Source organism: Centruroides sculpturatus, unplaced genomic scaffold (assembly GCF_000671375.1).
Source record: "Centruroides sculpturatus isolate CEXI.00-Female unplaced genomic scaffold, Cexi_2.0 scaffold465, whole genome shotgun sequence".
NCBI classification, from domain to species: Eukaryota; Metazoa; Arthropoda; class Arachnida; order Scorpiones; family Buthidae; genus Centruroides; species Centruroides sculpturatus.
The window spans coordinates 395,807-423,177 of NW_019384663.1; the positions used below are offsets into that span (position 1 = coordinate 395,807).

General features: G+C 29.0%; 1 protein-coding gene across 1 annotated transcript in view; it reads right to left on the reverse strand.

The window, feature by feature from the left end:
- LOC111626607 (polyadenylate-binding protein-interacting protein 1-like) overlaps positions 1 to 18,364 on the reverse strand; it is a 47,104-nt gene extending 28,740 nt beyond the window's left edge. Inside the window, exons 1-4 of the mRNA XM_023370044.1 lie at positions 18,221 to 18,364; positions 14,296 to 14,361; positions 10,251 to 10,433; positions 6,495 to 6,607 (exon numbers count right to left, since the gene is read on the reverse strand). Coding sequence (XP_023225812.1) covers positions 6,495 to 6,607; positions 10,251 to 10,433; positions 14,296 to 14,361; positions 18,221 to 18,364 — 506 coding nt within the window. The remainder of the gene's footprint in view (positions 1 to 6,494; positions 6,608 to 10,250; positions 10,434 to 14,295; positions 14,362 to 18,220) is intronic.
- Between the last annotated feature and the right edge of the window lie 9,007 nt (positions 18,365 to 27,371).

The following is a 27,371-nucleotide window of genomic DNA, read 5'->3' on the forward strand; positions in this document are numbered from 1 at the left end:
TACGCACCAGACGGAAAAACAAAAAATATCGTGTATCCACAAGCACTCCAATAAATAAATAGAATTGAAACGACACTTTGAAATGTTTACCCGATGAAAATGAATAATAATAATAAGTTTCAATAAAAATGATGAAATGTAAATTTAATTTTATCATAACGAGTTTGCTTGAATTTCCTTTCTTCTGAGATCGCAGCAATGCGCGACGGGTAAGCTAGTAGATATTAAATATTAATATTATAATACTGTGGGTGATCAGTTAACAAACATAATCCGTTCTAAGACTTTGTTCTCTATCCGAATTGTTCATTAACTGATTATCGATTTACCATAGATTTTTATGGGAATTTGATTAATTCATTCTGGAGATCCCGAAACAAAAAATATATACTTTCTTATTATGTTTATTTATATGTAATAATAAAAATACATACATACGCAGTCTTGCATTTTTATTAGTCATGTTTTTTCCATTTGTGGGGGTTAAAAAAAATCTGTCTAATGTCAATTGCTTTTCTCTCTTCTTCAGGATTTTTCAGAAGTAATTAATAGCATTGTAATTGTAGAGATCCCTAAGCCTTTTAACCTCAACCTGGTTTGGATGCCACTNTTATATGTAATAATAAAAATACATACATACGCAGTCTTGCATTTTTATTAGTCATGTTTTTTCCATTTGTGGGGGTTAAAAAAAATCTGTCTAATGTCAATTGCTTTTCTCTCTTCTTCAGGATTTTTCAGAAGTAATTAATAGCATTGTAATTGTAGAGATCCCTAAGCCTTTTAACCTCAACCTGGTTTGGATGCCACTGTAAGACCATTGTTCTGACATCCTCCCACTTCAAAAGAATGATTAATAGCAGATATCAACATTAATTCTCTTTTTCAGAAGAAAACATATCTTGCTGAGTTTCTTGGTGTTCTTCATTCAAGACTTTGTGGTGTTCTTCTGTCGTCAGATTAGTTTTGGGTTCCATTATGAGCTCTTCAATGTTCTTTATATCTCAGATGTGATTTTTGTTAGTCCTTAAGCTGAATGAATCTTCTTGATTATACAGTATCTTTCTTAGATAAGATTGAACTGTGGGTTACTGTAGATCTGTTCAAGCCAAACTGCCCAGCAACATCAGACATCTTCTGCCCACTCTCTACCTTTGCTATTATACTCTCGCTTTTTGAGAATAAAAACCGATGCAAAATTTAATGAGTGGCCACATGACAGTCTCGCAAATACTATAAAAGAATTGTTTCTGTCAGAAAAATAAAAGGCTAGAATTACAAGGGAAAGTTTCAAAGTTCAGAGGAATACTATCCGATCGGTATATACCGGGTTGAGTGTCAATGTCAATGTCTCCCATGCTTCAAGAAGTTTTGAATTGTTGCCTGAAGACAAGAGAAGACCAATCAGTATTCATTATTTTATGTAACTTCTTCTTGTGTTTGTTCTGTAAGGTGTTCATTGTCCAAACATAAAAATCTTTCATGAAAGTGTTCATTATCTGATTTGTTCGTTAACTGATCACCCACTGTATATATTATCATTATTTTTTAATTTTAAATTATTTTTTTCTTGGTTCACACTGGTGGCTGTGTACTATGCCAGACCAGAGTCAAGGCATAGCAACCAAAACAAAACTAAAATTAAATAAGTGTGTCAGTGTGTGTGTCTGTATTCAGGAATTTCCTAACAATGTGGCATGTATTCAATATAGTGGCCTTCTNTCTCCCCATAGACCTTACTGGCATGGGTGTCCCTACCAGGAGCTTGTGCTCCAGCCTGCATTGCTCTATGGTTCAGTAAAATTACTGGGCTCTCCCACCACGACCAGGTGGTGACCACGGGAGAGTTGTTATTATCATTTTTATTATTATGTTTATTATTATTATTATTATTATTATTATTATTATTATTATTATTATAGTAATAAATTTTTGTCATTTAATTTAACTTGAGCATATTTAAACACAAATTCTTGAATGCCATTTGTATTACACTAAAATTCAATTAATGCATTTTTTATTCATTTGATTAGTGTGTACAGAAAAAATGGAAATAATATCTTTCCCACATGCACATTGAAATATAATTTAAATAGCACATCAACAATGATTCATTATGTGATGTGAGGCAATTTTAGTAAAAAGTATGTATTAGTAAATAAACACATGTACTGTACTTTTCAACACTAAAAAAGACAATAAAAGTTTTTCAAATAAATCAGTTTTGTCAATATTGACTGCAGTGTCAATCTTTGATTTTATTTTACTGTTACTCTATGACAAGACAAAAATGTGATTATAACTGTCCAATTTGTTACTTAGTATTGATTGATGGGTTTTTTGACAAACCTAACAAAAAGAAAAAAAAAATACTAAACTTGAATACATCCAACCGTTGGTAAGTCTAAGAGCTTTATTTGTGAAACTCAGACAAGGTGATCACTATGAGGTGAGCCACCACTATCGTCACCATAAATCCAAAATCCCACCAAGTTAAAGTCAGTTTGCCTTAAGAATGTTAAACTGCCACTCTGGGATCCAATGCAAAATTGAAAGAAGCCTCATGGTACTGGAACAGGAAGATGCTAATTGCCTGCGAATGGACCCAGAAAACACTTATACTGATTTGATGGGTTTCTTCTAGTATATGTATATTATTCAATTAGCTATTTTTTAGTATGGCCATCTTTTAGGGATTGTCAATTAAGTGTTGCCATGCTAGGGAAAATGTGTCGTCATCATTATTGTTGATACAGTCCCCTTTCTTATTGGTGTAAAATATTTAAAGTTTTCTGAAGTTCTTAACCTTCAATTGTCATAAACTCTTCTTATATTTAAAAAAAAAAATGTTAGTTATAAATAGAATGTTCTAGGTTAAAGTGACATTTGAAATAATTTGAAAAAATTAGTTTTTTAATCGTGTACTAGATAATCAATTTATTTCTGGAAACTGGAACTACTTGAAAACAGACAAACCATTTTTGCATGCAAATGAAATTATACTGTACAAAAAAACATTGTGAAAAATTTTTACAACAGGCAAGGCTTGTTAATTATTTATATTCAAAACAATTATATTCAATGATCTTCAAGCAAAATTGATTGAACTTAAAAATGAACAAAGATTATGTTACTGAGCCTCTGGTAATATTACAGTAGACCTCCTATAAAACGGGTTCCTGTAATTACAATTCCTATAAGACGGCGAAAAAATTGCGATGGTATCCGTATAAAACGGTAAAAAAACTCCTATAATTATGTAAAACGTCATTGGGCAGCCGAACTACTTTCCGCCGTCCAGCGCCACGCTACGGAGAGATTACTATCATCTGTACATTATTATATATAAATTAGGTACTGTACATATAATTATATATTAACTTAATTTATTGTAACTTTATTATAATTATATATATACTTTCTGCCGTCTAGCGCCATGCTACGGAGAGTTTAGGCAAGTAAGTTGTTTACTATCGTCTGTACAGTATGTAAATTAGGTACCGTAAGTCTAATACAGTACTGTAATTTTATACATTTCTTGTGAAAGAAACATTTCTTATTCAACGGCCATAAAAATTATTTATATTAATGATGTCGCCAAAGTTCAATGAAGTTTTCGCATAAAAATAAGTTATCAGAAATCGGGTGCGGTTTGGTGTGCTGCTCCGTGACGAAAACAAGCTTGAGCAATGGCGATGTCGAATGGTGCACACTCGGTAAGTAATCTTACAATTTTTTGTTTATAGTGTAGTTTATACAGATTATTCCCAAAAAATACATACGTATTTTGGAAATGTTGAGTTGGATTAGTCTAGAATCGATTAATTTTATGGAAGAAAACCTTTCAAACAGTCATAGTCCGTAAACTTCACACGTGTCGGGCTGTGATTGGCATGGACTCGTAAGAAATCAATTCATAAAGAATGGAACGTATCTATCGTCTTATAGGGGGTCAACTATATTATAGTTATAACATTTCTTAAATTATATTTTATATTAAATAAAAATAATATTTTCACTATGATCATTATCACATGTTATATATAACAGGTTGCTTTATGAACAAAATATTCACATCCTAAATATTTACTTGTTTATCATAAAGAGGTTGAATTATGTTTTATAAGATAGAATAATTTAGAAATAAAAGTAAGTAAAAGTTATTCCTCTTAATATTTAAAGAGGAGGGATAAATATCTAGGGAATAAATGTAATTGTCAACTCACTCAATTCTTTCTATATCATATAAAGACCTCAGTCAGGTTTATTGAACAAAAAATACTTATACCTATAAATTGCTAATTGGATATATAATAAAATTGAATTATTAATTTATGTTTTATGTTAAGATATAATAAATTTTATTGCAAAATATTTAATTCAATTATTGTGAAAAGTATTTAAAATTTACTTTTTGCATTAAACTAAAAATTATACAGCTCATAATACAAAAATGCTTATTATTTTATTTGTTTAGAATATTAGAAGTGTAATAAGTTTAATGTGAAACTCAGAATAATAATAAAAGATTTCTACAAATTTAACATTTCTAGAGCTTAAGATAATTTTACAATCTATTTGAAGAGATGTGTAGTTATAGCACCAATTTAAAAATTTGAAATTTCAGTTCTTGAATGAAGACATTTAAGTTTTACTTACTATTTTTACTTTCTTTTACTTACTAACTGCAGTTCAAACCTCAATACAGCAGCCTAAATAGTATCATTCCTTCTAAATATTAAATAGATAAATGAATAATCTTTCATTATCTGTGAGTTATTAAATGTAAAATTTTGCATTGCAGACATTATCATCATCATCACAAAAATCATGACGCTTTCAAACAATCAAATTCATATTTGTTTGTAAATCTCATTACTATATACAATTTTTATTGTTTGAAATATTCCAGTTTAATGCCATAATTCATTTATTACTAATTTCAGAAGCATACAAACAGCACTGCTAAATTAAAATTTTAACATATATATACAGTAAAACGACATTTATTTAAAAGTGATTTTCAACAATTTATCTATGAAATATTTTAATATTAAATTTTATATTATGCAAACAGATTTCTTACTATAATCTATGGATTAAATGGTTGATATATTAAGATATCAACAGGTTGAGATACAGAGGTTCCTACACAGTAAAAAGTAATAGGTTTGATTGGAAGTATAGTATTGTATTAATACAATAACAAGTACAGTACATACCTGTATTGGGTATAAATAAAAAATTTTTGGCATACCTTAACAGAAATAGTTTGTGAAAAGTCTCTGATACCTGACTTTCTTCAACCAATAAGATGCAAGCCAAATTTGTATCCAGAGAAAAGCTGAAGTAATCGCAACTATGTACTGTATTGCAAGTGATGTTTCTCAACTGCAATTTATACTATCAAAATATAGTCGCTAAGCATACAATTTGTATTGACACTTCATTCCATAATTTGAAATATAGGAGTTTTGGGAGAAAATAATTTGAGATAAACATGGAAAATAAATGCAGAGGAAAAAATTAATTTTGAGATAAAGAGGTTTTCAAGATAAACAAGTATGAGATAGAAAAATTCATTTGTAGTACAGTCACGGTAAGTCAAAATTTCCAGTACCTTTAACTCAAATCTATTTTTCCATTTACCCTCCATACTCTGATAGCTCTGTGATCTTCATTTTTCTTATATTTTATATGAATACAGATGATTAACATAAACAAACACTATGACTCTGTGATGAACACAACACCACTCCATTGCAACCTTGCAGTTCAAATCCTTTTATTGATATAGTATGTTACCAGCATTCTGATTGGGACACTAGGGATGCCTTGACATTATACTCAAAAGTGCCATAAACAGTATACAACTTTATACTCATTCTGTGATTATGAAATTGATTGCTGTCTATCAACTGAGCATCTAGTATTGTTCATAATAAAGTAAATTTTCTAGTCAAAAATGCTTTTTCAACTAATATTGAACAAATTTAATGAATAAATTGTATTATTTATTCATTTATTATTATTTATTTAAATTGTATTTTTGCAATGAAGGCAAAGAACCTTTAATTAATTTATTTTTTGAATGAGTTAATTGAATGAATTTAGACAAGAGAATAATAATAATAATATTGTGACTTAATCCAATTTGAACACTCGAATTGAGAAGGAACACGCAGATTGATAAGAAACATTCTGTAATCAAATTTCCATAACATAGTTTTAAAACTATAATTTGTTAACAAAATTTATATTACTTTTGTGTTAAATTAATTATGTTAAATTTGGATATTTTTAACTCATATATTCACCCTAGAAAAGGAAACAAAAGCTTGTATACAATAAAAATAAATAATTTTTTTAGTATCAGCTACAATATGAAGTCATTTTTTAGAATGAAAAAAATAAAAAAAAATCTACCATAATATATTAAATTTTCATTTTAAAAATTTAAAAAAAAAGCATTTATTTTATTATTATTAATTTACCTTCTCAGCAGAACACTTCTAAATTTCGGAACATCTGATGGACTTATAAGATGTTGTGATAAATGATTACATAACTTGGCCCCATTATACCGAAAATTTGGCTCATGCACTGACTACAAAAAGAAAATGTTAAATATATTTTTCATATTAATGGAATATATAAATGATAATTTAATTCAAATAAGTACATAAAATAATAAATTCAAACTGAACAATTATAAAGTTAACAAATATATATCACTCACAAAAAACAAACAGTATGTAGCTTTGATATTAAAGAAGTTGTTATTAATTCTCTTGTTCTTGTAATAATCACTAAGTAAATGATTATTACAAGAAATACACTATTTAAAATATGATAAAAAATTTTTAATTTCAGGTTTTTAGCTAATTTATCATATAAAATATTAAAAGCATTCTGTAGTAGAAATATTTGGATAATCAGGTGTGGAAGCTTAAAGGAACCATATATGGTCCTGCAACAGATTCATCATTCATAGACAGCTGAATCTGGCATCCCATTTAGCCCACAAATGTTCAATGAATGACAAATCTGGCAATGAGGCCAAGGAAGTCTAGCAATTAATGGAAACATTCTTAAAAAAATCCTAGTTGTGTACAACAAGCATTATTTTGCTAAAAAATGGCTGTTTGTAGTTCCCCCATAAAAAACACAACTTGATAGTTCAGGATTTCATAAATATATCCATTGTGCCATTAATGTCCCTCATAACACTACTAGAGACAACCAACTATCATAATAGTTGGTAGTCCCTAGTAGTGTTATGAGAGGCATTCCCCATCCCCAGATCAGCATGCCAGAAAAAGGAGCAGTGTGCCATTCAGCAGTAAAGGTGGGATTGAAGCACTGACCAATGATCTTCAAATGAATCAGTCAGTCAACTCTAGTAGTATGAAGACTACTATGTTTTTGAGAGACATTGAGACAGCAATACTTCAGTATTACTGTTTCAATGTCTCTCAAAGAAATCCTGCATCTTCATGGCAGGATTTTGTGAAGAGTAGGGCTGAAAACATACAATTTCCAATAAAATAATGCATGGCTCAAACAGCTAAGGCTTCCCAGAAATGCCTCTAATGTTTCCTCCACTGTCTTCCAGAAATGTTGCCACACTTGTCCAACCCAATCTTCACATTTGTGGGACCAGCTTTGACCATCTACAAATGAAGAATATAGAGTGGCAGTTATAACATTGGTAGGCAAATTTGTCACAGGACAGCGTGTTGTGCCTGTATGCCTGACCATATGTATCTGGGTAAGATGTATCATTTAGTACCATGGTTCTTAACCTGTGGTCCGTGGACCACTAGTGGTCCCTGAAAGCACCCAAAGTGGTTCGTGAAGTTATCCCAAAATTATTAAATAAATGACAACGAGTTGATGACAATGTGCAGTATGTCAAGGTTAGAGCCGATAGTGGACTGGGCTGGGGTATGGTGCGTGATCAGAAAATATGAAATTGGAAGGCACTAGCAATAAATTTGCATTTGAAGATAAAATCAGTGCATTTATCACTAAAATCGACCTATGGATCAGCAAAGTCAAAAGAGAAAATTTTTCTGTGTTTGATACATTGAACCCAATTCATTGACAGTGTGCTGAGATTAAAGGACAAATACAAAAGAACATTACATTCCATTTGCAAAGCTTAAAAAATGAATTCAATCGCTATTTTCCTGACTGCAAGGACAAAGGTATACGGAAACTGATTTGCAATTCTTTCATAATCAACATTTCTGAGGTGCCGGATGAAATGCAAGAAGAGTTAATTGAAATGCAACATGATAGTAACTGCAAGGATACATTCGAGACAGGAATGTATCTTAAAGATTTTTGGAGCCAAAAAGCTATTGCTTTCCCTAAAATTTGAGAAATTGCTTTACAGTACCTAACTTTATTTTCAACCACATATTTATGCGAGCAAGGATTCTCAGTGCTTTTGATAGTTAAAAATAAACATCGAAATTGGTTGGATGCCAGTGCCGACATGCATTTGCTTTGAGTAGCACCGAACCAAGAATTCAGCAGTTGGTAAACAGTATGCAGTCACAAAAATCGCACTAAAATAATATAATTAATGTAACACTTTCACAAATAATATAATACTCTTGGTTCCGAATAATTTTCTATGTGTTTAATTTATAGAACAACCTTATAAAAACCTATATTACTGCCAAACAACTCGTAGTCCATGGCAAGACAAAAATTTTGATAAATGGTCCCTCATCACTAAAAGGTTAAGAACCACTGAATTAGTACAAGGCTTTAAATTATACCATTGTTCCATAGAAAATTGTTCCTTTGATATTTTAATCTGTTATTACCTTGATACATTTACACTAATAGAGTTTCATTTAATTCCAATGTCACCTCTTGGTGCATTACTTTCTGTCAATGAGTACAGTAGAGCCTTGATTATCCAACCCCCGATTAACCGACACCTCGGTTAACCAACCGTCCTAGTCAGCAAATTTCAAATGTCCGGTAGTGACGTGGCACTACAATATTTGGCTGTCTTGGCTACTTTAATATTATTTTTACGTGTTTTAGCTGGCAACACTCATTCGACCACGAAAGGGAGCCAGTATTTAAACGAGGCTTAATTTTCTAATTTTTAACGATACAATAGCGACAATTATTATTTTAAAAAATTTTTGTTAGGCTTAACATCAATGAAAATTCAACGCAAAGTAGGTTAATAGCGATATACTAATATACTAATTACATGGGATATAATAATATACTACACTAATAATGGATTTTTTCATACTTTTCGGTTATCCGACTTTTCAATTATCCGACCAACCCCAGTCCCCAATTGGGTCAGATAATCGAGGCTCTACTGTATGTGAATAACATATCATAAAACATTGATAAAAAAAATATAAATCAACTTTAATTTAACAGTCTAGCATCTTTAGCCAATATTTAAGTAATTTTATCAGAATATAATACTTATCACTATTTATGAAAAATATAGTGTGGTCTTGTTGTACTGTACATGGGAACTAAATATCAGCAGGTACTGTATGAAACAAAATTCTGCATAAATTTATGCTCCATTCTAAATAGCCCCAGATTATTGCCTAGACCTTACACAATCATTTACAATTAACAGAAAAATGTTAAATGAAAATAAGTGAAATGTTTTGTTTTAAACACATTTTATGTTTTTAATATAATAAATTTTAGTCTAATATTTCTGAATATATGGAACAAAATTTTATTATACTATATCAAGTGCACTACTTGATAAAAAATACATACAAACCAGGTTATCCACCACTATGAATAGCATGAGAAGTGAATGGAGTGAGAAGCTTCTGACATTCCAAAAAACTGTTGACTTAAGATTCAGATTCAGTGACATTCATTAGGAGTGAGTTAATTAACCTAACCTAACCTTTTGGCATCCATAAAAAAAATCTATATAAAAATCCATATAAAACAAGACCCTACTATATTACATTCTTTAGTAAGTAACTAAAATAATAATTTAATACAATTAAATATATTTTATTACAATAAAATTCATAAAAAATAAATCAATTTATTAAATACTAAATTACTATATTACATTAAAACAGTATAATATATTAATTAAATATTTAATTTTTTAAAGATAAATCTTTAAAATTGCATCTTGATAATTTACTTATTTTACTTGTGTTAAAAATTTACTTATTGATAAATTAAACTGATTGATAAAACAAAATAAAATTGTGCCAAATTACCTCTTCAAAAATAATATTTACAATTGAATGTAAAGTTTCTTCATCAGTTAACCATTGATTAAGAACATTAGTCAAAAATTTTAATTGTCGATCAAATTTTTCTGGACAGAGTGTTACTTGAAATAAAAAATTTTTTAATTCTTGTATTGGATAACTTTCATCTAGAAGATCAAATTCTTCCTGCTGTAAAATAATATATTTATTATAAAATTATGGAAAGTGACAATTGAAATAAATCGACACAATAAAAAAACAGAATTTTAAGGATTTATTTTAATTTTTTAAAGTTATTTTATAACAATTTATGAAATACATCAGACAATATTAATTTTTTTCACATTTTTTCTTAGTTACAATAAGGCCAGATACTGTATATTTTGTCACAGAAGTATAAAAAGCACCAGCATTTCATCAAGTTCAGATTTGTTTTAAGAAACAAAACCACCAATTTTTTACTAAACTTTTTGGTAAACATCTAAACATTATTTCTTTAAAACAAGAACATAAGATAAAAATTCTTAAAACACATATTCATCACACTACAATTTATCATGATAGAAATAAACAATAAGATAAAACTCTTTAAGTAGTAATAATTGACAAATTCATTTATAATAAGATTTATGAAATAAGCTACTGATTAGTGAATATATATTGTTTATTAGTGTGTAATCTAATATATTTTATAATCCAAAATATAGTACTGAAATAAAATCTAATATGTAAAAACTTGTATAGAGGAAAAGCAAAGTTTATAGTATTTAAATTATGTTTTATCAATTCAAAGTATTTTACCAGTTGAAACTAAACTAAAATTTATCAAGATTTCAATTGTTTAATTTTATAATGTTGACATAGTAATAAAAATCAATATAAAAAGATAAAATTCTGAATATATTATTATTAATTTCACTTTTTTAAAATCTTAATGCTACATTCATAATATTTGAAGTAATTATTATTTGCAAAAACCTTCTACTTTATAGTTTTTACTTTATTTTTTCTCAGCTGTCATTTTATGAGTTAAACTATTTTGTAAAATTAGTTTTTTCCCCTTCCAAATTTATTTATTTTTATAATACTCCCTTGAAAAAAATTATTAGAAAAATATAGTAACTAAATATTAATTTCTAATATTTTGGATAATGATACAATTTATTTTAAATTAATGAATCAAATTAATTAAGGAACCAATCACCTTTCTACAAACTATTGTTTTCTATATTATATTATACAAAATTCCACTTAAATATATTCCTATAAAAATATTTTATAGATAACAGTTAACCTAGAACATGAATCCATTAATAGTTGGATGGATTATCCAACTATTAATATAGAAATTACAATGTCCTTGTTTAATTATTATGCTGAACTATATCGATAAATATAAATTAGATTAGTTTTACATTTTAGTTTTAAAAGAATAATACAAAATACTATATCTATTTAAATAACTGATAACACATCAATAACTAAAAATCTCTTGTGTTGAGCATGGCTTCCTGAATTTGTAGATGTTTTGTTGTTTCATATTGTTATTTGTGCATTGTCTGAATTCAAAAATAATTTATTATTATCTCTTACTTAGCTTATTCTAAAGGGTTATGATGATAGACATATACAGTGTTGGTTTTAGCTAGTGATTAACTGGCTAAAAAAATTTCTCCAACTAGTTAATATAAATTTAAATTATTTATTATTTTATTATAGCTAATCATATAGCAGATTAGTATTATATAGTATGAGTATTATTTTGTTTTAATTTAAGATTCATTAAGAAAAACTTGCAATAGCAGCCACTAACATTGTGGGTTGACCACTAAAATTTTTTCATGGGAAACTTAAACTATCTTAAAATATAATCTAATCTAACTTAAAACAGAGCCTTTAAATAATTCTTTGATAGACAGAGTTCTTTGATTATATAGATAAGTATTTTTCGACAATTCTCCCTCTATCAACTTCCAAGATACAAGTTCAAGTAGAAATATCTAATAATAGACAAAAATAATGGAAAATAGATAGGAGTTAAAGGTAAGGCATACACATATATACTTGTGGAGATCTAGGTAAAAATTGTTATGTCAAATAAATAAACAGTGTGTGTAAAGCTTTTTTATGTTTTCTAGATGTTTTTGGAGAGTTTTTGGGAGTTTAGAACAAAGAAACAGCTATTTTATGAATTATGAAATTGCTAAGTTAAAATAAACAGGATAACCCACACCTACTTTTAAACACAAAACCTAGAGATCATGTAATAAATTATAATAGTTGTTTATTCTTTTTTACAGTGACCAAAACATGGTTAATCATTAACACTTCTGTTTTTGAATTTTTATTCAAAATAAGCATATTTAGCAGTGGCATGCGATGACATTTGATAATGGGAAAGCTGTGCTGGCCCTGGATAGAATTATTGGAAGCATTATACGATATTTTGGTGTGTAGCATCCATGAGCTAAACCGAGTGAGGTTGGTGCTCTGTAAAGTGCATGCACAAATACATATAATCTATCTGCTTTACACAATTCAAATATTTTTGCCATGGAAGCTATCCCGTATTCGACAATACAGTGCTTCCATTGAGAATATGCATATACGAATTTATATTTGAATATGCATTAGCAATCTTATCATTGTTTTTCACATGTAGTATAAAAATTTGTAATAAGATACATAATGCAGTTATAATAAAATATTAATTTTAATTAATTCAAAGTACATTAAAATATGAAAATTATCACACAATATGTACTTATATTTTAGAAAATATAAGGGAAGCGGCACTTCCACAGCTTCCATGAACAGCATGCCACCGATATTTAGATATAATTTTTCTGTGCATGTGTTTTTAACTGACCTGTATTTGATGCAGTATTAAAATTGAATAATTATGAATATTAAAACCTAGATGTATCTTCCACTACATAAAATTTTCATATGTTTTCATTAGTTTTGTATCATAGCATACAAGGAACTAGACAATACACTATTTCTTGTTTAAGTAATAATTTGATTTATAGTACATTTTTCCAAACTAAATCTATTAAATCAAATATATTTTTCAAGCTTCAGAGTCTTCTACTTAATATATAAGAGGGACTTTAACTTATGAAAAGAGATATCTGATGAAGAGTATTTTATAAAAAGAACACATTAATTTAAAAAAAGGATAAAATAAGTAAAAACAATTTTTCAATATTTAACTATTTTTTAAAAGAAAATTTAGAAAATTAAATAACCTGACATACTGAAAAGTTCAAAGTGTTTTACTAACTCATTTATTACATTAGTATAATGTTCTTAACCTTTTTGTTTGGATGGATAGCTGAGCGGTCAAGGTAGCAGCCTACAGTTCAGGGGACCTCAGTTTGAATCTGGACTGATCAACAAATCCCTAGGAATTTTTTGGGGATGGTCCATCCAGATATGTCAAACCCCATCCCTCACCACCTGGATGCCCCATTGTGGGCCTGGCCAAACCCATAATGGGCTTTCTAAAAAAGGCTCTCTTAGTGCTCTCAGGGCAGAAAAAGTTAAAAAATAAATAAAACCATTTTCACAGACCCCATTGTGGATTAATGTTTTTAAATACATAAAATAAAATTACAAAAGAAACCAGTTATATAAAATTATATTTATTAAAATAAAAAAATATATAGTAATATATGTGCTTCTTTCTTAATATAATAAACAATTTCACACAATAACACAAAATAAATAAGTTGATTTTTACCCTTCCAAACTCACAGACCCCCTGGTTAAGAACACTGCATTAGTATGATTATTAGATTATTACTTGAGTTGTTTTTAGTGTGTCAAACTGAATTTGATTAGGAAAACTATTTTAGATATTTTACTTCATAAATATTAAAATTTAAATAAATCTATTCGAATTTTTCATAGATCTTATAAATAATTATATATATATAATACATCATTAAAAACAAAAAATGTTAGAGAAATTGGTTTAAGTAATTTTAGTATATAAAGAAGATATTTCATAATAAATTTAGAAACAGAAAAATGATAGAATTTTTACCTCGACTTGGGGATCTCTATAGTTTAAACGAGGTACAAATTCTTCAGCATATGGAGAAAGGGTAACCTAGTTGTAGTAATATACTTTTTAATTTATCTATTACATTTGTATATTATTAGTTCTAAAAAATTCATATATCTTAGCCTAGTTCACAAACTTCTCCATATCTCCAAAATGCCTCTGTACAAGAAGCATCAAAAACTGGTTTTTGAAGTATAGTATTTATGGCAATGAATTTTTACTTCTGTAAAATCAAATGCACCAGAAACACAAGATTTGTGACTATACAGATGTGTTACACCAGTTTGACTATGCTGGTACAATAATCTCAAATATGTGGAATTTGGAGATATGAGGTTTATGAACTAGACCAATGATATTACATTATTAATTATTCAGTTGAACAGATATTTAGATCAAATATATTTCTATATATACAATTAGAAATATAAAGTCCAATTATAAACAAAATTACATACACACGAAACATGAACACAGACATGCATTAAATCTATAATGTTGAAAAAAATGTCTGTTATGAGTCGCTGTGTATGCTAGTATTAAATTTTGCCTACATAAACAACATAAAAAGTTTTAATAATTGTGCAAAATAAAAATTTTATTACTATCTAAAAACAAAACAGTAGCAGAAAAGTTTATATTGTTGAAACAAGACTTGCATTTAGTGACAAGTATACTTCATAAACATCAACATTTCAGTGGCATAAAATATTTAATGAAAATAGGAATGAACAATGCTCAAAATATCTTTCCTCTTCATGCAATAAAAACCATCACTATCAACACTATGATAATATGAAAAATCATGAATACAGCAGACTCCCATACAGCACAGGGCATACATTCTGCATAATAGGAAATCACGTTATGTGAGATTGCATAAAATTGTCTGATAATGCATAATTTGAATTTGTCTCTGAGTTCCAGCACTGACTGTATATTGCTAATGAAATGTGTATTAGTTTCAAATATGATTTTATTTTGCAATGTTAATTAACTTGTTTTAAAGACAGTTTCTTTTAATAAAAGAAAAAACAAAACAGAATATAGGTAACTAAATTTTTAAAAATATTATATACTGTTGTTATAATTTATAAGAAGGATTTTCTGTTTTAGCCAAGCATACTGAAATGAAAAAATACCTGAGAAGTTGAGAAAAAAACTTATACCTTGTTTTCTTCTCCAGATGACAAAATCAGAATTTTGTATGAGTACTAGTCACAATTTTTTTGTCATGTTATACAAAACTTATGTTACAGGGGAGTGCATTATATGGGAGTTCACTGTATATGAGCCTACTTTCACAACATTAGTCAATGTTGATTCAATTTTTTTTGCATGAAATGGAAGAATAATGTAAATACTCATTTTCCATTATTCTTTGTTTTCATATTTGAATCACTTGTCAGTGATTCAAATATTTAGTAACAAGTGTACTTCATAGACATCAGTATATTAAAAATTTAAACATTTTTGGTGTTGCTTTGTTTAAATAGCAACAATTTCATTGCACATCATTGATCAAAAATACTTTTCACTGTGTATGGAGGCAAAATTTAACATTAGATACACATAGTGTATCTCACAATCCATGTTAAATAGATGTGATAAAGTTGGAACTTTTATGTTCAGTTGATTGTCATTAAAACAAAGAATGTAGCCAAGAAAATCTTTACAAATTTCAAATGTAATTTTTAGTTTCTGATCCATCCACATATCACAATATAATAAAGTTTATATAAAAAAGTTCTGGACCGATGAGAGACATGTCTGAAATGCATATCCACAAGAATCAATAAAAGCCTGTATATCCATCTTAATTATGTGTTCTTGTACGATCCATTCTCTCAAGCAATTGTATGCTTACTCATAATACAATGAAAACAAAAGGCAATCAAGTATAAATGAATACAACAAACAACCAAGATCCAATGAACACCATGAAGATGGAGAAAAAACTTAAGCAGACTTATTAAATACCAGATATCTGTGACAACTTTTTTATTAGAAGAGATAGATTTCCCAACATTATCTTCACTAAAAACTATACCTTCATCCATGGAAAAGTTTATTAAATGAATTAATGAAACAAATAAGTAAGAAAGGTAGTTAATCTTTTAAAAAGTAATTGAACACAAAATAATAAATAAATAAATGAAAGAAAAAGTTTGCCCAGTAGAAAGTTCTGGTACTAGAACAGTTCCAGAACTTTCTACTGAGTCAAACAAAGAGCAAGCCAACAGAAATCTGCTTTGTGACAATATAATAATGAAAGATATTATGTACTTATTTTTTCAGTTGAATATTCTCAAAATTATATTATGCAAAATTTCGACATCTTGCAAATGTAAATTTGAAAATAAAATTTCAACTTCATTAGTTTTTATATTAATAATAAATTTAAATTTAAATCAAGTTGTTAGTAAATTCTAAGGCAAGAAAGAACAGAATCATCTTTTCAATCTACCAAAGTACTGTATTATAACTGAAATACTTATATTTATTATATGCTTAATATACTAACACTAAATACTCATTTTAAAATATTGACAGAGAGATTTAATATCTTTAATTCAAAATCTATGAACTTTGTTCACAGTAAAACTTATTTATAAAGTTGTCTAGTTTTTTATATATAATGTATATAAAGTAGAAAGCTTTAAACAAAAAATTTTACTTCAAATAGTACAAAATACTTAAAAATACACATTCTATTCTAATAGAATAAATTCAAATATTGAGTAAAGAGAAAAAAATATTTATTTTTAACTTAAGGTGAATTATAAGTAAATAAAAAATAACAATAACACACATGCAAACATGTGCACACACAACTGCATATATAAAAAGCCATATTTGAGAGATAATTCCAGTACGAACTTGATTATCCAAAATGGTTAAAAAATAATTAACACACAGAGACCAAACTTTACATGTAACTAAAATCACTACATCTGCTAATTGTAGTAAATGTAATATATATATTATTACATTTTTGGATGTAGATATTGCAATCAAAATGAAAGTAATTTCTCTCTACCACAACTGCACCCATCACTCCCCACACAAGAATACCACTTCTACAAAATTGATGTAGTATCATTCTACCCTTCAGTATTGCAATTTGAGGCCATAATGCTCAGTGTCTTCTCCATTTTATTTTATTATACAGTATTTTGGCGTCATAGTCACATAATGCTATTAAACACCATGCTTATTAGAAAAAAGTCTCTCAATGCCTCAAGTAGATTTGTGTGAGGCACTGTTATTTATTACTGAAAATAATTACTTTTGTTTTGGAGCCAATATCTACATACCGATGGTATCACCTCTCTCTGCTGCAATATTATGTTAGATTTTGAGTAAATTAATTTACCTCCAATACAATAATTGCATTACAGTATTTACTGTTCATCAAATTTAAACACAATGCTTGATATACTTAAAAACACAAAAACAAACAAGTTTCTGGATCATCTTAACTTGACGGGAACCCCTGGTCCAATCAAGTTCAGATAATTATTATATACACTGGAAACTCTATTAAGGTTTGAAATTTTGGGTGAAGCACCCACTTCATAAAATGATGGTGTATGATGAACTGACACTAGAAATGCATAGGACAGGAGTGGCGAACCTATTACATGCGTATCAAAAGTGGCACGTTGGGAGAATCAACTAGCACGTAATGTGTCATATGATTATGATTTTTCACCCATCTTTTTAAATAATTCTTTCGGTTTTTCATCTGATCATCCTTTAATTCAAATAAATGTAAAAAAGCTGATTTTTTAATCAGCTTCTTTACATTTATTCCAATAAAATCATGTTTGTTTCAGTTCTTTAAATATTCAAAGTCAAAACTTCCACATGCATAAATATTTTTAAAGATAATTATACTCACTATATGGCACGTGGATTCAAAAAGGTTCGCCACCCCTGGCATAGGATATTCATATTTTGGTATAGTAAGTGGAGAGAAGACCCAAATGCACCCAAACCACACTCCTGCACTAAGTTTATTACTTTGCATCCAAACTATACCCATTTTACAATATTTTAAGTATTTTAAAGTTTAAAACATAAGTAGAGTGAAAACAATAATTTTGCTGAATTCAGAGATTCAACACTGCCATGGTAATTATGTAAATTTGTCCATCCCCAACCAATCACAGTAGAATGTCAGTTCTCAGACAAATTCATTTTTCAAGTAGAGGGAGAATCCATTTACACATGCCAAACATTCTGGAAGAATCACTTAAGTTTGTTATCCTAGAAGTTAGTAATTTATGCAGGACAAATTTCATCTAAAACGGGGGATGTTTCTGCATGTAAGTTACATTCAGTTACCATAAAATTTAATAATCAAGGAATATGAACAGACAGAAACATTGTAAGACATAAGATTTGCAAAATGACTGTGGATGAAAAATATCTGTCTATGAGAATTGATCGTCACATCAAGAATCTAAAGCACATGTTAGTATGATGAACAAAGTTTGACAAGTCACACAAGCAAAGTTTTAATGCAAGAAGTTTCAAAAGAGCTGTAGACGAAGCAAAATCTACAAAACAGTTTAATCAAGATTTATTGAAAACACGGCTGGAGGAAAACACTCCTCTCAACAAAATAAACCACCCATCATTTAAGATATTTCTGGAAAAATATACATTCCAACAAATGCCAGATGAAAGTATACTAGAAGTAAGGAATTTGTGGGCACAAGTTTTGTTGAAACCATACAAATGTACAAGTTGTTGTTTCAGACTACGCATTGCATTTTTTTTCTGGATGAAACAACAGACTCCACAAAAAAAGATATGTACTGTACTTAATATACTTTCAGTCACTAACTGGAGATCCAGTTCCATCAATGCTTCTTAAGTTTTACAACCTGGAGAAAACAAATCATTCAAATATTATGCAAAGTTTTACAGATGCATGCACAAAGTTGTGGCCTTCTGGAATCAAGTACAAAAATGTTTGGGTGTTAATATCTGATCAAGCATCTTACATGGTAGCGGCATTCCAGCATTTAAAATCTGTATTCCTAAACAAGAAACATGCCACATGCATTGCACATGCACTGCATTATGTGTGTTGTAGGTGAAGATGTCTGACTCGAATACTCTATTGCAACTGAGTTTATTTCAAAATATGAAAAAAATCTATAAAAATAATTATATTTCTAAAAGTTTAAAAAAAGGTTAAAATATAGAATACAGTCTCTGAGCTAAAATACTCAATCAATGCCGATTCCGTGGTAAATTATGACTTGAAATAGTTCACAATAAAAAAGTATTTATTTTACTTTTTTCTTATAAATATACAGGGTGGGGCAGAAAGGACAGATGTTTTTGAAATGGCTAGAACTCACCACCAAGTAGAATGACAAATTTGTGGCAGGTAGCGCGAAAGTAGTGAGGTCTTAGCATTGCCTTTTCAGTTGAAGGCATAGAGCAGTGGATGATAGAACACTGCGTGTTTGCATAAAACTGAGGAAACAGTAGTGTTCAGTCATACACATCTGATGGAAATGTATTCCCATCAGATGTATGCAATTTCAACAGGATAGAGCAAGGGCCCACAAAGCTAGAACATCATTGACATTATCATCATCTCTTCCCTGATCGCCTCATTTCCAGTTCAGTGACATTCATTGGCCTCCTTGTTTGCCTGACCTATCCATGTGCAATTATTTCTTGTGGGGACACCTCAAGGCAAGTGTATACAAGCATAAGCCCATTCTTTGCAAGAACTGAAGGAAGCTGTTTGTATGGAAGTCATCAAAATCGCCTCCAGAAATGCATCACTGATAACAGACAGCATATAGATGTTGTTTTCCATACTTGATTCTATAAAATGCTATTTCAATATGAACTCACATCTTCCAACAAATATCTTTTGTAGTAACAATTACAGATGTTGTGATTTTTTAAAAAACGTCAGTCCTTTCTACTTCACCCTGTATAATTTTTTTATTGTGAACTGTTTCAAGTTGTAATTTGTTACCCCGAAATCAGTGTTGATTGAGTATTTTAGTTTGGAGACTAAGTTAATCGAATTCGGAGGTTGGATGTCACGCCAATCTTTTACTTAAACAAGAAAAGAAACTATCATTGGATACTGTATTCTATATTTTAATTTTTTTTTTAATTTTTAAAAATATAGTTATTTTTATTCATTTTAACTAAATAACTAAAGTGAATAATTTACTATTAAATTTTAAATGAAAAATCTGTTATAGAAGTTACCAGCAAGAATTCAGTTGTACCATGAAATCACAGAACCATTACCACCAGAGCATGTAGTCAGTAGGTGGAGGCATGATTGAGACAGATGATTCTATTGTGAGAACTACAGGAAGATAACAGAATTCATTTTAAGTCTTGATTCTGATATGGATGCTGCAAAGAAAGTGAAAGAAATTGTAGAGCACAGGAATGTGGAAATGAAACTATTCACTGTCCACAGCTTTAAATCTTTAACAGAAAAAAAAAAAAGCTAGAAACCAAAAATCTATCCAAAGATGAATGATCAATAGAATAGTGTAGAAGTGAACAACTCCCTGGATGGTTTTACAAAGGAAAAGTTGGTACAAAGCCTATGAAGAATCCAGACAATGTTGTATTTTCAAATGCAGATTTAGAGTACAGAGCTAAGACAAAGTTTGTGCTGCTCGTATCAGTGGACATGGAATACATTCTCTCAGCATACAGGGATATATTGATAAAAAAAAACTTTTGTTTTAAAACATAGAGAAACTGAATGTAATTTGATACAATAACTTTGTCTGGTGCACTGAAGGAACTAGTAATAATGCATTTTCTGATAATGACTGATGATTTGATGAATATTCTTCTTCATGTGCCATATCAGGTCACCTTGATGTCGGCAAACACCTGGCACAGGTTAGTATGGATTAGTTTGCTTGCCAAGTGAGGTCCTGGGGGAAATTAGTACCAGAGTGGTTCACCATTGCCTTCTCTGGATATGCAATGTTACACAAAGAGAAATGTCTTCCGGGAGGTCTTTTTAAGTGTAACTGGCCCCTATTCAGGCATTACAGAAGTGGATAAAACCCAGAAAACTCCACATGACCAGCCCATCCAGGTGAGGTGCAAACCCACAACCAAACTCCCAGTGTTCAGGGACGGAACCACTTGGCCATTAGTGGTCCCTGATGAATGTAATATTACTTTGGCTATATTAAAATAAACTTTCTAATAATGTTCACATTATATATCTAACATATTGTAATTATTAATTTACTGATATGCTTTGTTACAAGAAATACTGATTGATTTTGGACATCTGCACCCATTCATACAAAATTTTGCACCAAAACTCCAAACCTTAATAATAATATATTTCATATAAGATGTTGTGAAATAATTTAATTACATATTTACTTAAATAATTTTAGATTTCCGAAATGTTTTGAAGGAAATGCTGATTTGTGATATATAGAATTAAACTATGACAAAAGTAATCAGTTTATAATCTTCATTATAGGCTTTAGCATCATAAGCATTATGTTTATTTTTATCATAATTTGATTAATATCTTTTTCCTTTCCTTTCAATTAGAAAGTTATTTAATGTAAATATATTTATATATCTAATTATTAATGTTGCCTCACAAATTTATTATATATTTCAAAATAACAAAATATCTGTTAATATTTGCCTGATAAAGAAATAAAATTATATTACCTATGTATATTGATATATTAAATGTTTCAATAATGAAGTAAAGTTTCACATGAAATTAAACAGAGTAATTCACCAGTAGCAACTGTTTTCAAAAATATGTTTCATTTTAATAAGTTATTGAAATTATAATTTTCATATGATGAACAAGGCCATTGACTGCCTACCAGTGGCTGGATGAATAAAACCACTGAACACTAGTAGTTGTTGGTTCAAAGCTTGTGCCTGACCAATAGGCTAGAGATGTGGCATATTCAAGATTTTATTCGTGTGTGTAACACCTAAATAGTAGCAAAATTGCCATAGAAAGTTCTCTAGTGAGAGGCACCTTCCCTTGTGTTGCATTGCTTTATTTCATCAAACTAATCCTCAACTATTGACATTTCAAAAATTTTCCTTTAGAACATGATGTAATTTATTGTAATCAAATTTATTGACTCAGTAGAATGGCAATATTAGAATGATTCTGATTCACTTCTAGAACTAAAGTACTAAAAGGATTTGCTTCTAAATAAGTAAATCCTTTTTCTTGCTTTTCGTGAATCTGAATGAATAAATAATTTAGACTTTGTAAGCAAAAAGAAATCTTGCCAACAAATTTGAAACTGCCTAGGAAAAACCTGCTTACTAATCAGCAATTTGAAAACATTCAAGCATTTGTTAAAAAGTTGAATCAGCTAAAAATCAATTGGTTAATAAGAATTTTGTTCATTTTGAAGTTATCAACTAGGCAAAAAGCCAACAAAGTTTGAAAAAAAATATTCACTCACTAGTAAACTTATAAAATAAATTTGAAGAAAGATTTTTATCATTGATAAACTATAAATGAAAAACTTTAGTACAGTAATACCCCGAACTTACGAGATAGGTGGGACCAAGTGATAACCGCGTAAGTCGAATTCGCGTAAGTCGGAGTATAATTTCGCAATTTGTGTAAAATCCAAGTCGGATGTATGTAAGCTAATAAATGTTCTTGTTAATCTTATCTCGTCTTTTGATTCGTTCATGGTTACAAGAAATCACCACACAGTCTCTCAAGTCTTTGTAGATATAACAAACACAGAAATAAATAACACAAAATAAATTGTAGCTATGTGTCGATTCCTCGCACGACACGTCCAAACATGTAAGCTGAATAATAGTTTGGGGGAGTGTGTAATCGAGAGTTGCGTGGCGCTCAAACAAAAGACGAATTGACGAGATTTGAAAATTGCGTAACTCCGGGTTCGCGTACGTCGGGGTAACGTAAGTCGAGGTATTACTGTAATCCTTTTCTATTGGCATTGAAAATGAAGAAATATTCCAGTTAGAATAAGATGATCTTCAATAAGGTTGTTTTTTTAAAAAACTATTAATGTTGACAATGATATTTTTTATAATCATAAAAAAAATATTCTAAAACATGGGAAGGAAATATATGTGAAAAAGATCCTATAAAGAAAGGTCAACTCTGCCAATGTTGATTGTGTTCCAGTGATTGTGAAGGAACATTAAAGAAGACTGCAACAAAATTTTTTTGCATGTGTTCAATATTGTACATTTTTTATATTTTTTTATAAAATATTAGTATTATATTAAAATCGTTCTAAACTTACAAAGCAAGTTCTTCGAAAAGTGTCTATATTTGGCATTATATATATTCTTATGAATAGTTCCTTTCCAGGATCAAAAATGTTAAAACAATGAATTGATCATGCTTAACAGAGGAACAACAACTCAGTGGTGTTTTATAAACCAATAAAGATGAAATATTTGATGTATTTTTTACAAAAAAAAAAAATAAAAAAAAGAAACATTAATAAAAAATAGTATTATTTGTAATTCAATTTTCCTTAATTTCTTTAACAAATAGAACACATTTTATTTTTTCTACCTTGGGCTGAAAAATAGATTTAACCTTTAATCTATTCCACTATTAATTTGGGATACATTCCTGTTATAGAACATAGCAAAAACCACAGAAAAAATATAGCATCTGATATTCTAGAAATCAAGAAAGAAGTTCCTATTCATTGTACATTGTATTCCTAGTCACTACCAGGAAATGAAAGCTATATCAGTGTTTTAACACATTAAGTGCAACAACAGTGGACAAAAAAATATCACACTGGGCCATGGTTCTTTTTTTTAACAAAGTAGTGCAAATAAGATGGCTGTTTAATATAATTTTATCTGCATTATTAAAAAACTTTTTTTCTCAATTTTTAGGCATGTTGCAATTTTATGTAGTCTGAATGATTTTTTCTCTGATCTTGTTATGCTCATCAGCTTTTGAATTCAACAAGACTTCTACCACATTCAAGGTTAAATAAATGGACTAATACAAATCCAAGAGAAATAGAATAATCACTAAAATAATATACCTACTGTTTTTTGCTGTTTATATTCACTGACAGAAAATGAAGTTTATTTCTTGAATATTTGTTTTTGTTTTATATTTTTACAAAATTGTACTTATTCACATTCGTTGTCAAGAAAAATATTAGAAAAGGAAAATTTTGCTGATTTTCATAAATTAAGAGAGAAAGAAAGTAAATTCCTGTTAGTATTCTATCATAAAAAAAATTTACTGGGCCAAGTGAAGTGCCATTTCAATTTCCACAGACTATGCTTTAACTATTTCCATTATATTTATATGGCTAGTGAATTTCTCCAAGTGACAGCACAGATTTCAATGTACTGTACAGCATGTATTGTATTTTTGCAAAACAGCCTGAGTGAATTGCTAGATGTGTTGTATATTTGCAGTACATGATGCTTAATGTGTTAAAATCTTATAGATGCATGTATGAATTATGATGTATTAATGGAGAGAAAATTGGTCATGAGAACTGACATATCTTCATTTTCATAATAAGGTGAAAGGTGATTGAAAATTCAGCTTAACTATATGTCTAACCTTAACTTATGGAAAACTGTATTATAATGACTAAATACAAGTCAGAAAAGGAAAATACAAAAAATAAGTAGACCAATGATAAAAAATGAAAATAATAGTAACAAGTAAGAAGATACAAGCAATAATGATATAAACAGAAATTAAAGCATAGTAATCATAGTTAGTAACAATAGCTCATTATTGATTGTATTGCTATATTATCATCTTACAATCACTCTACATATTTCAAAAAGTTTATATTTTTACTAAATGGCATCACATTCCAAGTATTTTTTTATTAAAAAAAATTGAGAAATATCACAAAAATACATACCATACCTTCAAAAAATAGACATTTTCTGTAAAATATAAAATGTATTTAGAAGTGCTTTTGATTTACATATAAGAGTATTAAGAGATGTAGGATATTTTTTAAAATATTTTGCAAAAAAAGATTAATAATTCCTGCATTAAAAGTTAATGATTTCAGAAGCTTTTAAAAACTGCTTTGGAATGCAACAGTTACACTTTTGTTTTTTTGTAATGCATTTCACCTTGCATAAGTTCTATATTATTCTACACATTATGTTATGGCACATTTGGATTAAGCTTCTAGAACACTAATGTTCTATAATATGCACAGCACCATTATGTGTGTGTCAGAAAAAAATATCTTTTAAATTGAAAAACACTGTGGTAAAGTATGAAAATTAACTGATCAAATGTAAATTTTATTATAAACTTTATTAAAGTAAATTTCTTCACATACAGTATATATTTTTACGTAATCTACAAACAAGTTTTCCTAGTTTTTGATAAAATCATGGCCAAAGGCATGTCAGAAAGCAAAGATCATGTTGCAGAGTGAAAATAGTGACAGCAGTAGATAAGAAAAAGGAAATCTATTAAACTTAAGACTTATTTCCCTCCTTAGTACTGTATGAAAATTGGAAGCTCACTTTATAGAATACGTATCTCTGTTCGGTATAAAATACTGTAAAATTTTTTACACAAAATTGTAATTTATTTTCTGCAATTAAAACCAAAAAATCTAGTATTATTGAAAATAAAAAAAATTAAATTAAAAATTGCTGTTTTCTTTATAACTAAAACCCTGAGCCATCTCATATGAAATAAAATTCAAAAATTTGAAATCTAAATAGTTATTGAATATTTTAATTTTTTCACACAAATGAAATTATCTGAAAAACTAATAGTTCATTGAGGAACATTTTTATTTCATATCAAAATTAAAAAAAAAATCTGGAACAATCATCTCTTCCTCAAATTCAACAAATTTTTATACCTTATTTTTACAATTTTCCTTTGTCTAATTTTAGTGACTAATTTAGATAATTCTTATTCAGGACATTTGTTAGATTGCAAGAAAAACCATGACCCAAAAAGAGTTTTTGTGAGCCTAACTTACATATATTAAAATAAAAAAATTACCATAAGATAAGCAGTATATATTACTAAATCTCTAACTGCATTAATTAATTACTACATTTCACTATACCTTTAAAATGCAGTCTACTTTTGTCAGTTCTCTAACGTTTTCGGTCTAATTTATAGACCTTCTTCAGGATTGATGTAAAATATTTTAAAAATTTGAACTTTCTCAACGGTAATTTGAACCACGCACGTTCTATAATCTTCAGATATTTGATCGCGCATGTCCATTAGCTCTTTATAATGCCGCCGCTCTCCATGCCATTGCTATTCTACTTGACTCTCGAAAATTTATATTAAGCCCCTTTTCTCTGTATTTATAAATGTGCCATGCCTCCGCATACTTTAGATGTCGTATATTATCGATCTTTTGTACAATATCCGCCTTGCTCCATTCGATTGTAATCTCTGCAGGATCCGCGATAGCATAATTGGCCAAAGCCGTGATCGGTTGTTTAGATCTTATATTTTTTTCGTGCTCCTTCAATCTTTCTCTTAATGATCTCTTTGTGGCTCCTATATAATATAACTCTTTCTTTAGCCTTTTATCATGCAACGGTATTCTGTACACACCTGGAACTAGCCTCCTGTCTATTGGTGTTTTGTCATTTCTTAGCATTTGGAATATTGTCGTGTTTCTCTTATATGCTATTTTCTTTTTGCTCTCTACTCCTATTTTTCTGTATATGCCACTTAACGGTGCTCTGTATTCCATTACGGTGAACTCCTTTTTTTCTTTCTTATCTTTAGTCTTATTGCATCCTTTTTCCGCTTCTTGTATTAAGGCTTTTACTTTACTTTGCTTAAGTCCTACATCTCTTGCTAATTTTGCAATGTAATCAAGTTCTTTACGTGTGTCATACATCCTGCTACAATGAGTGTATGCTCGTTTAATAAGTGCTCTAAACGCTGCTAGTTTGTAGTTTGTTGGGTCATGCGAGGACCATGGTATCAAATCCGGAACGTACGTCGGTTTTCTATACACTTTTGTAACAATTTGCTCTTTATCATC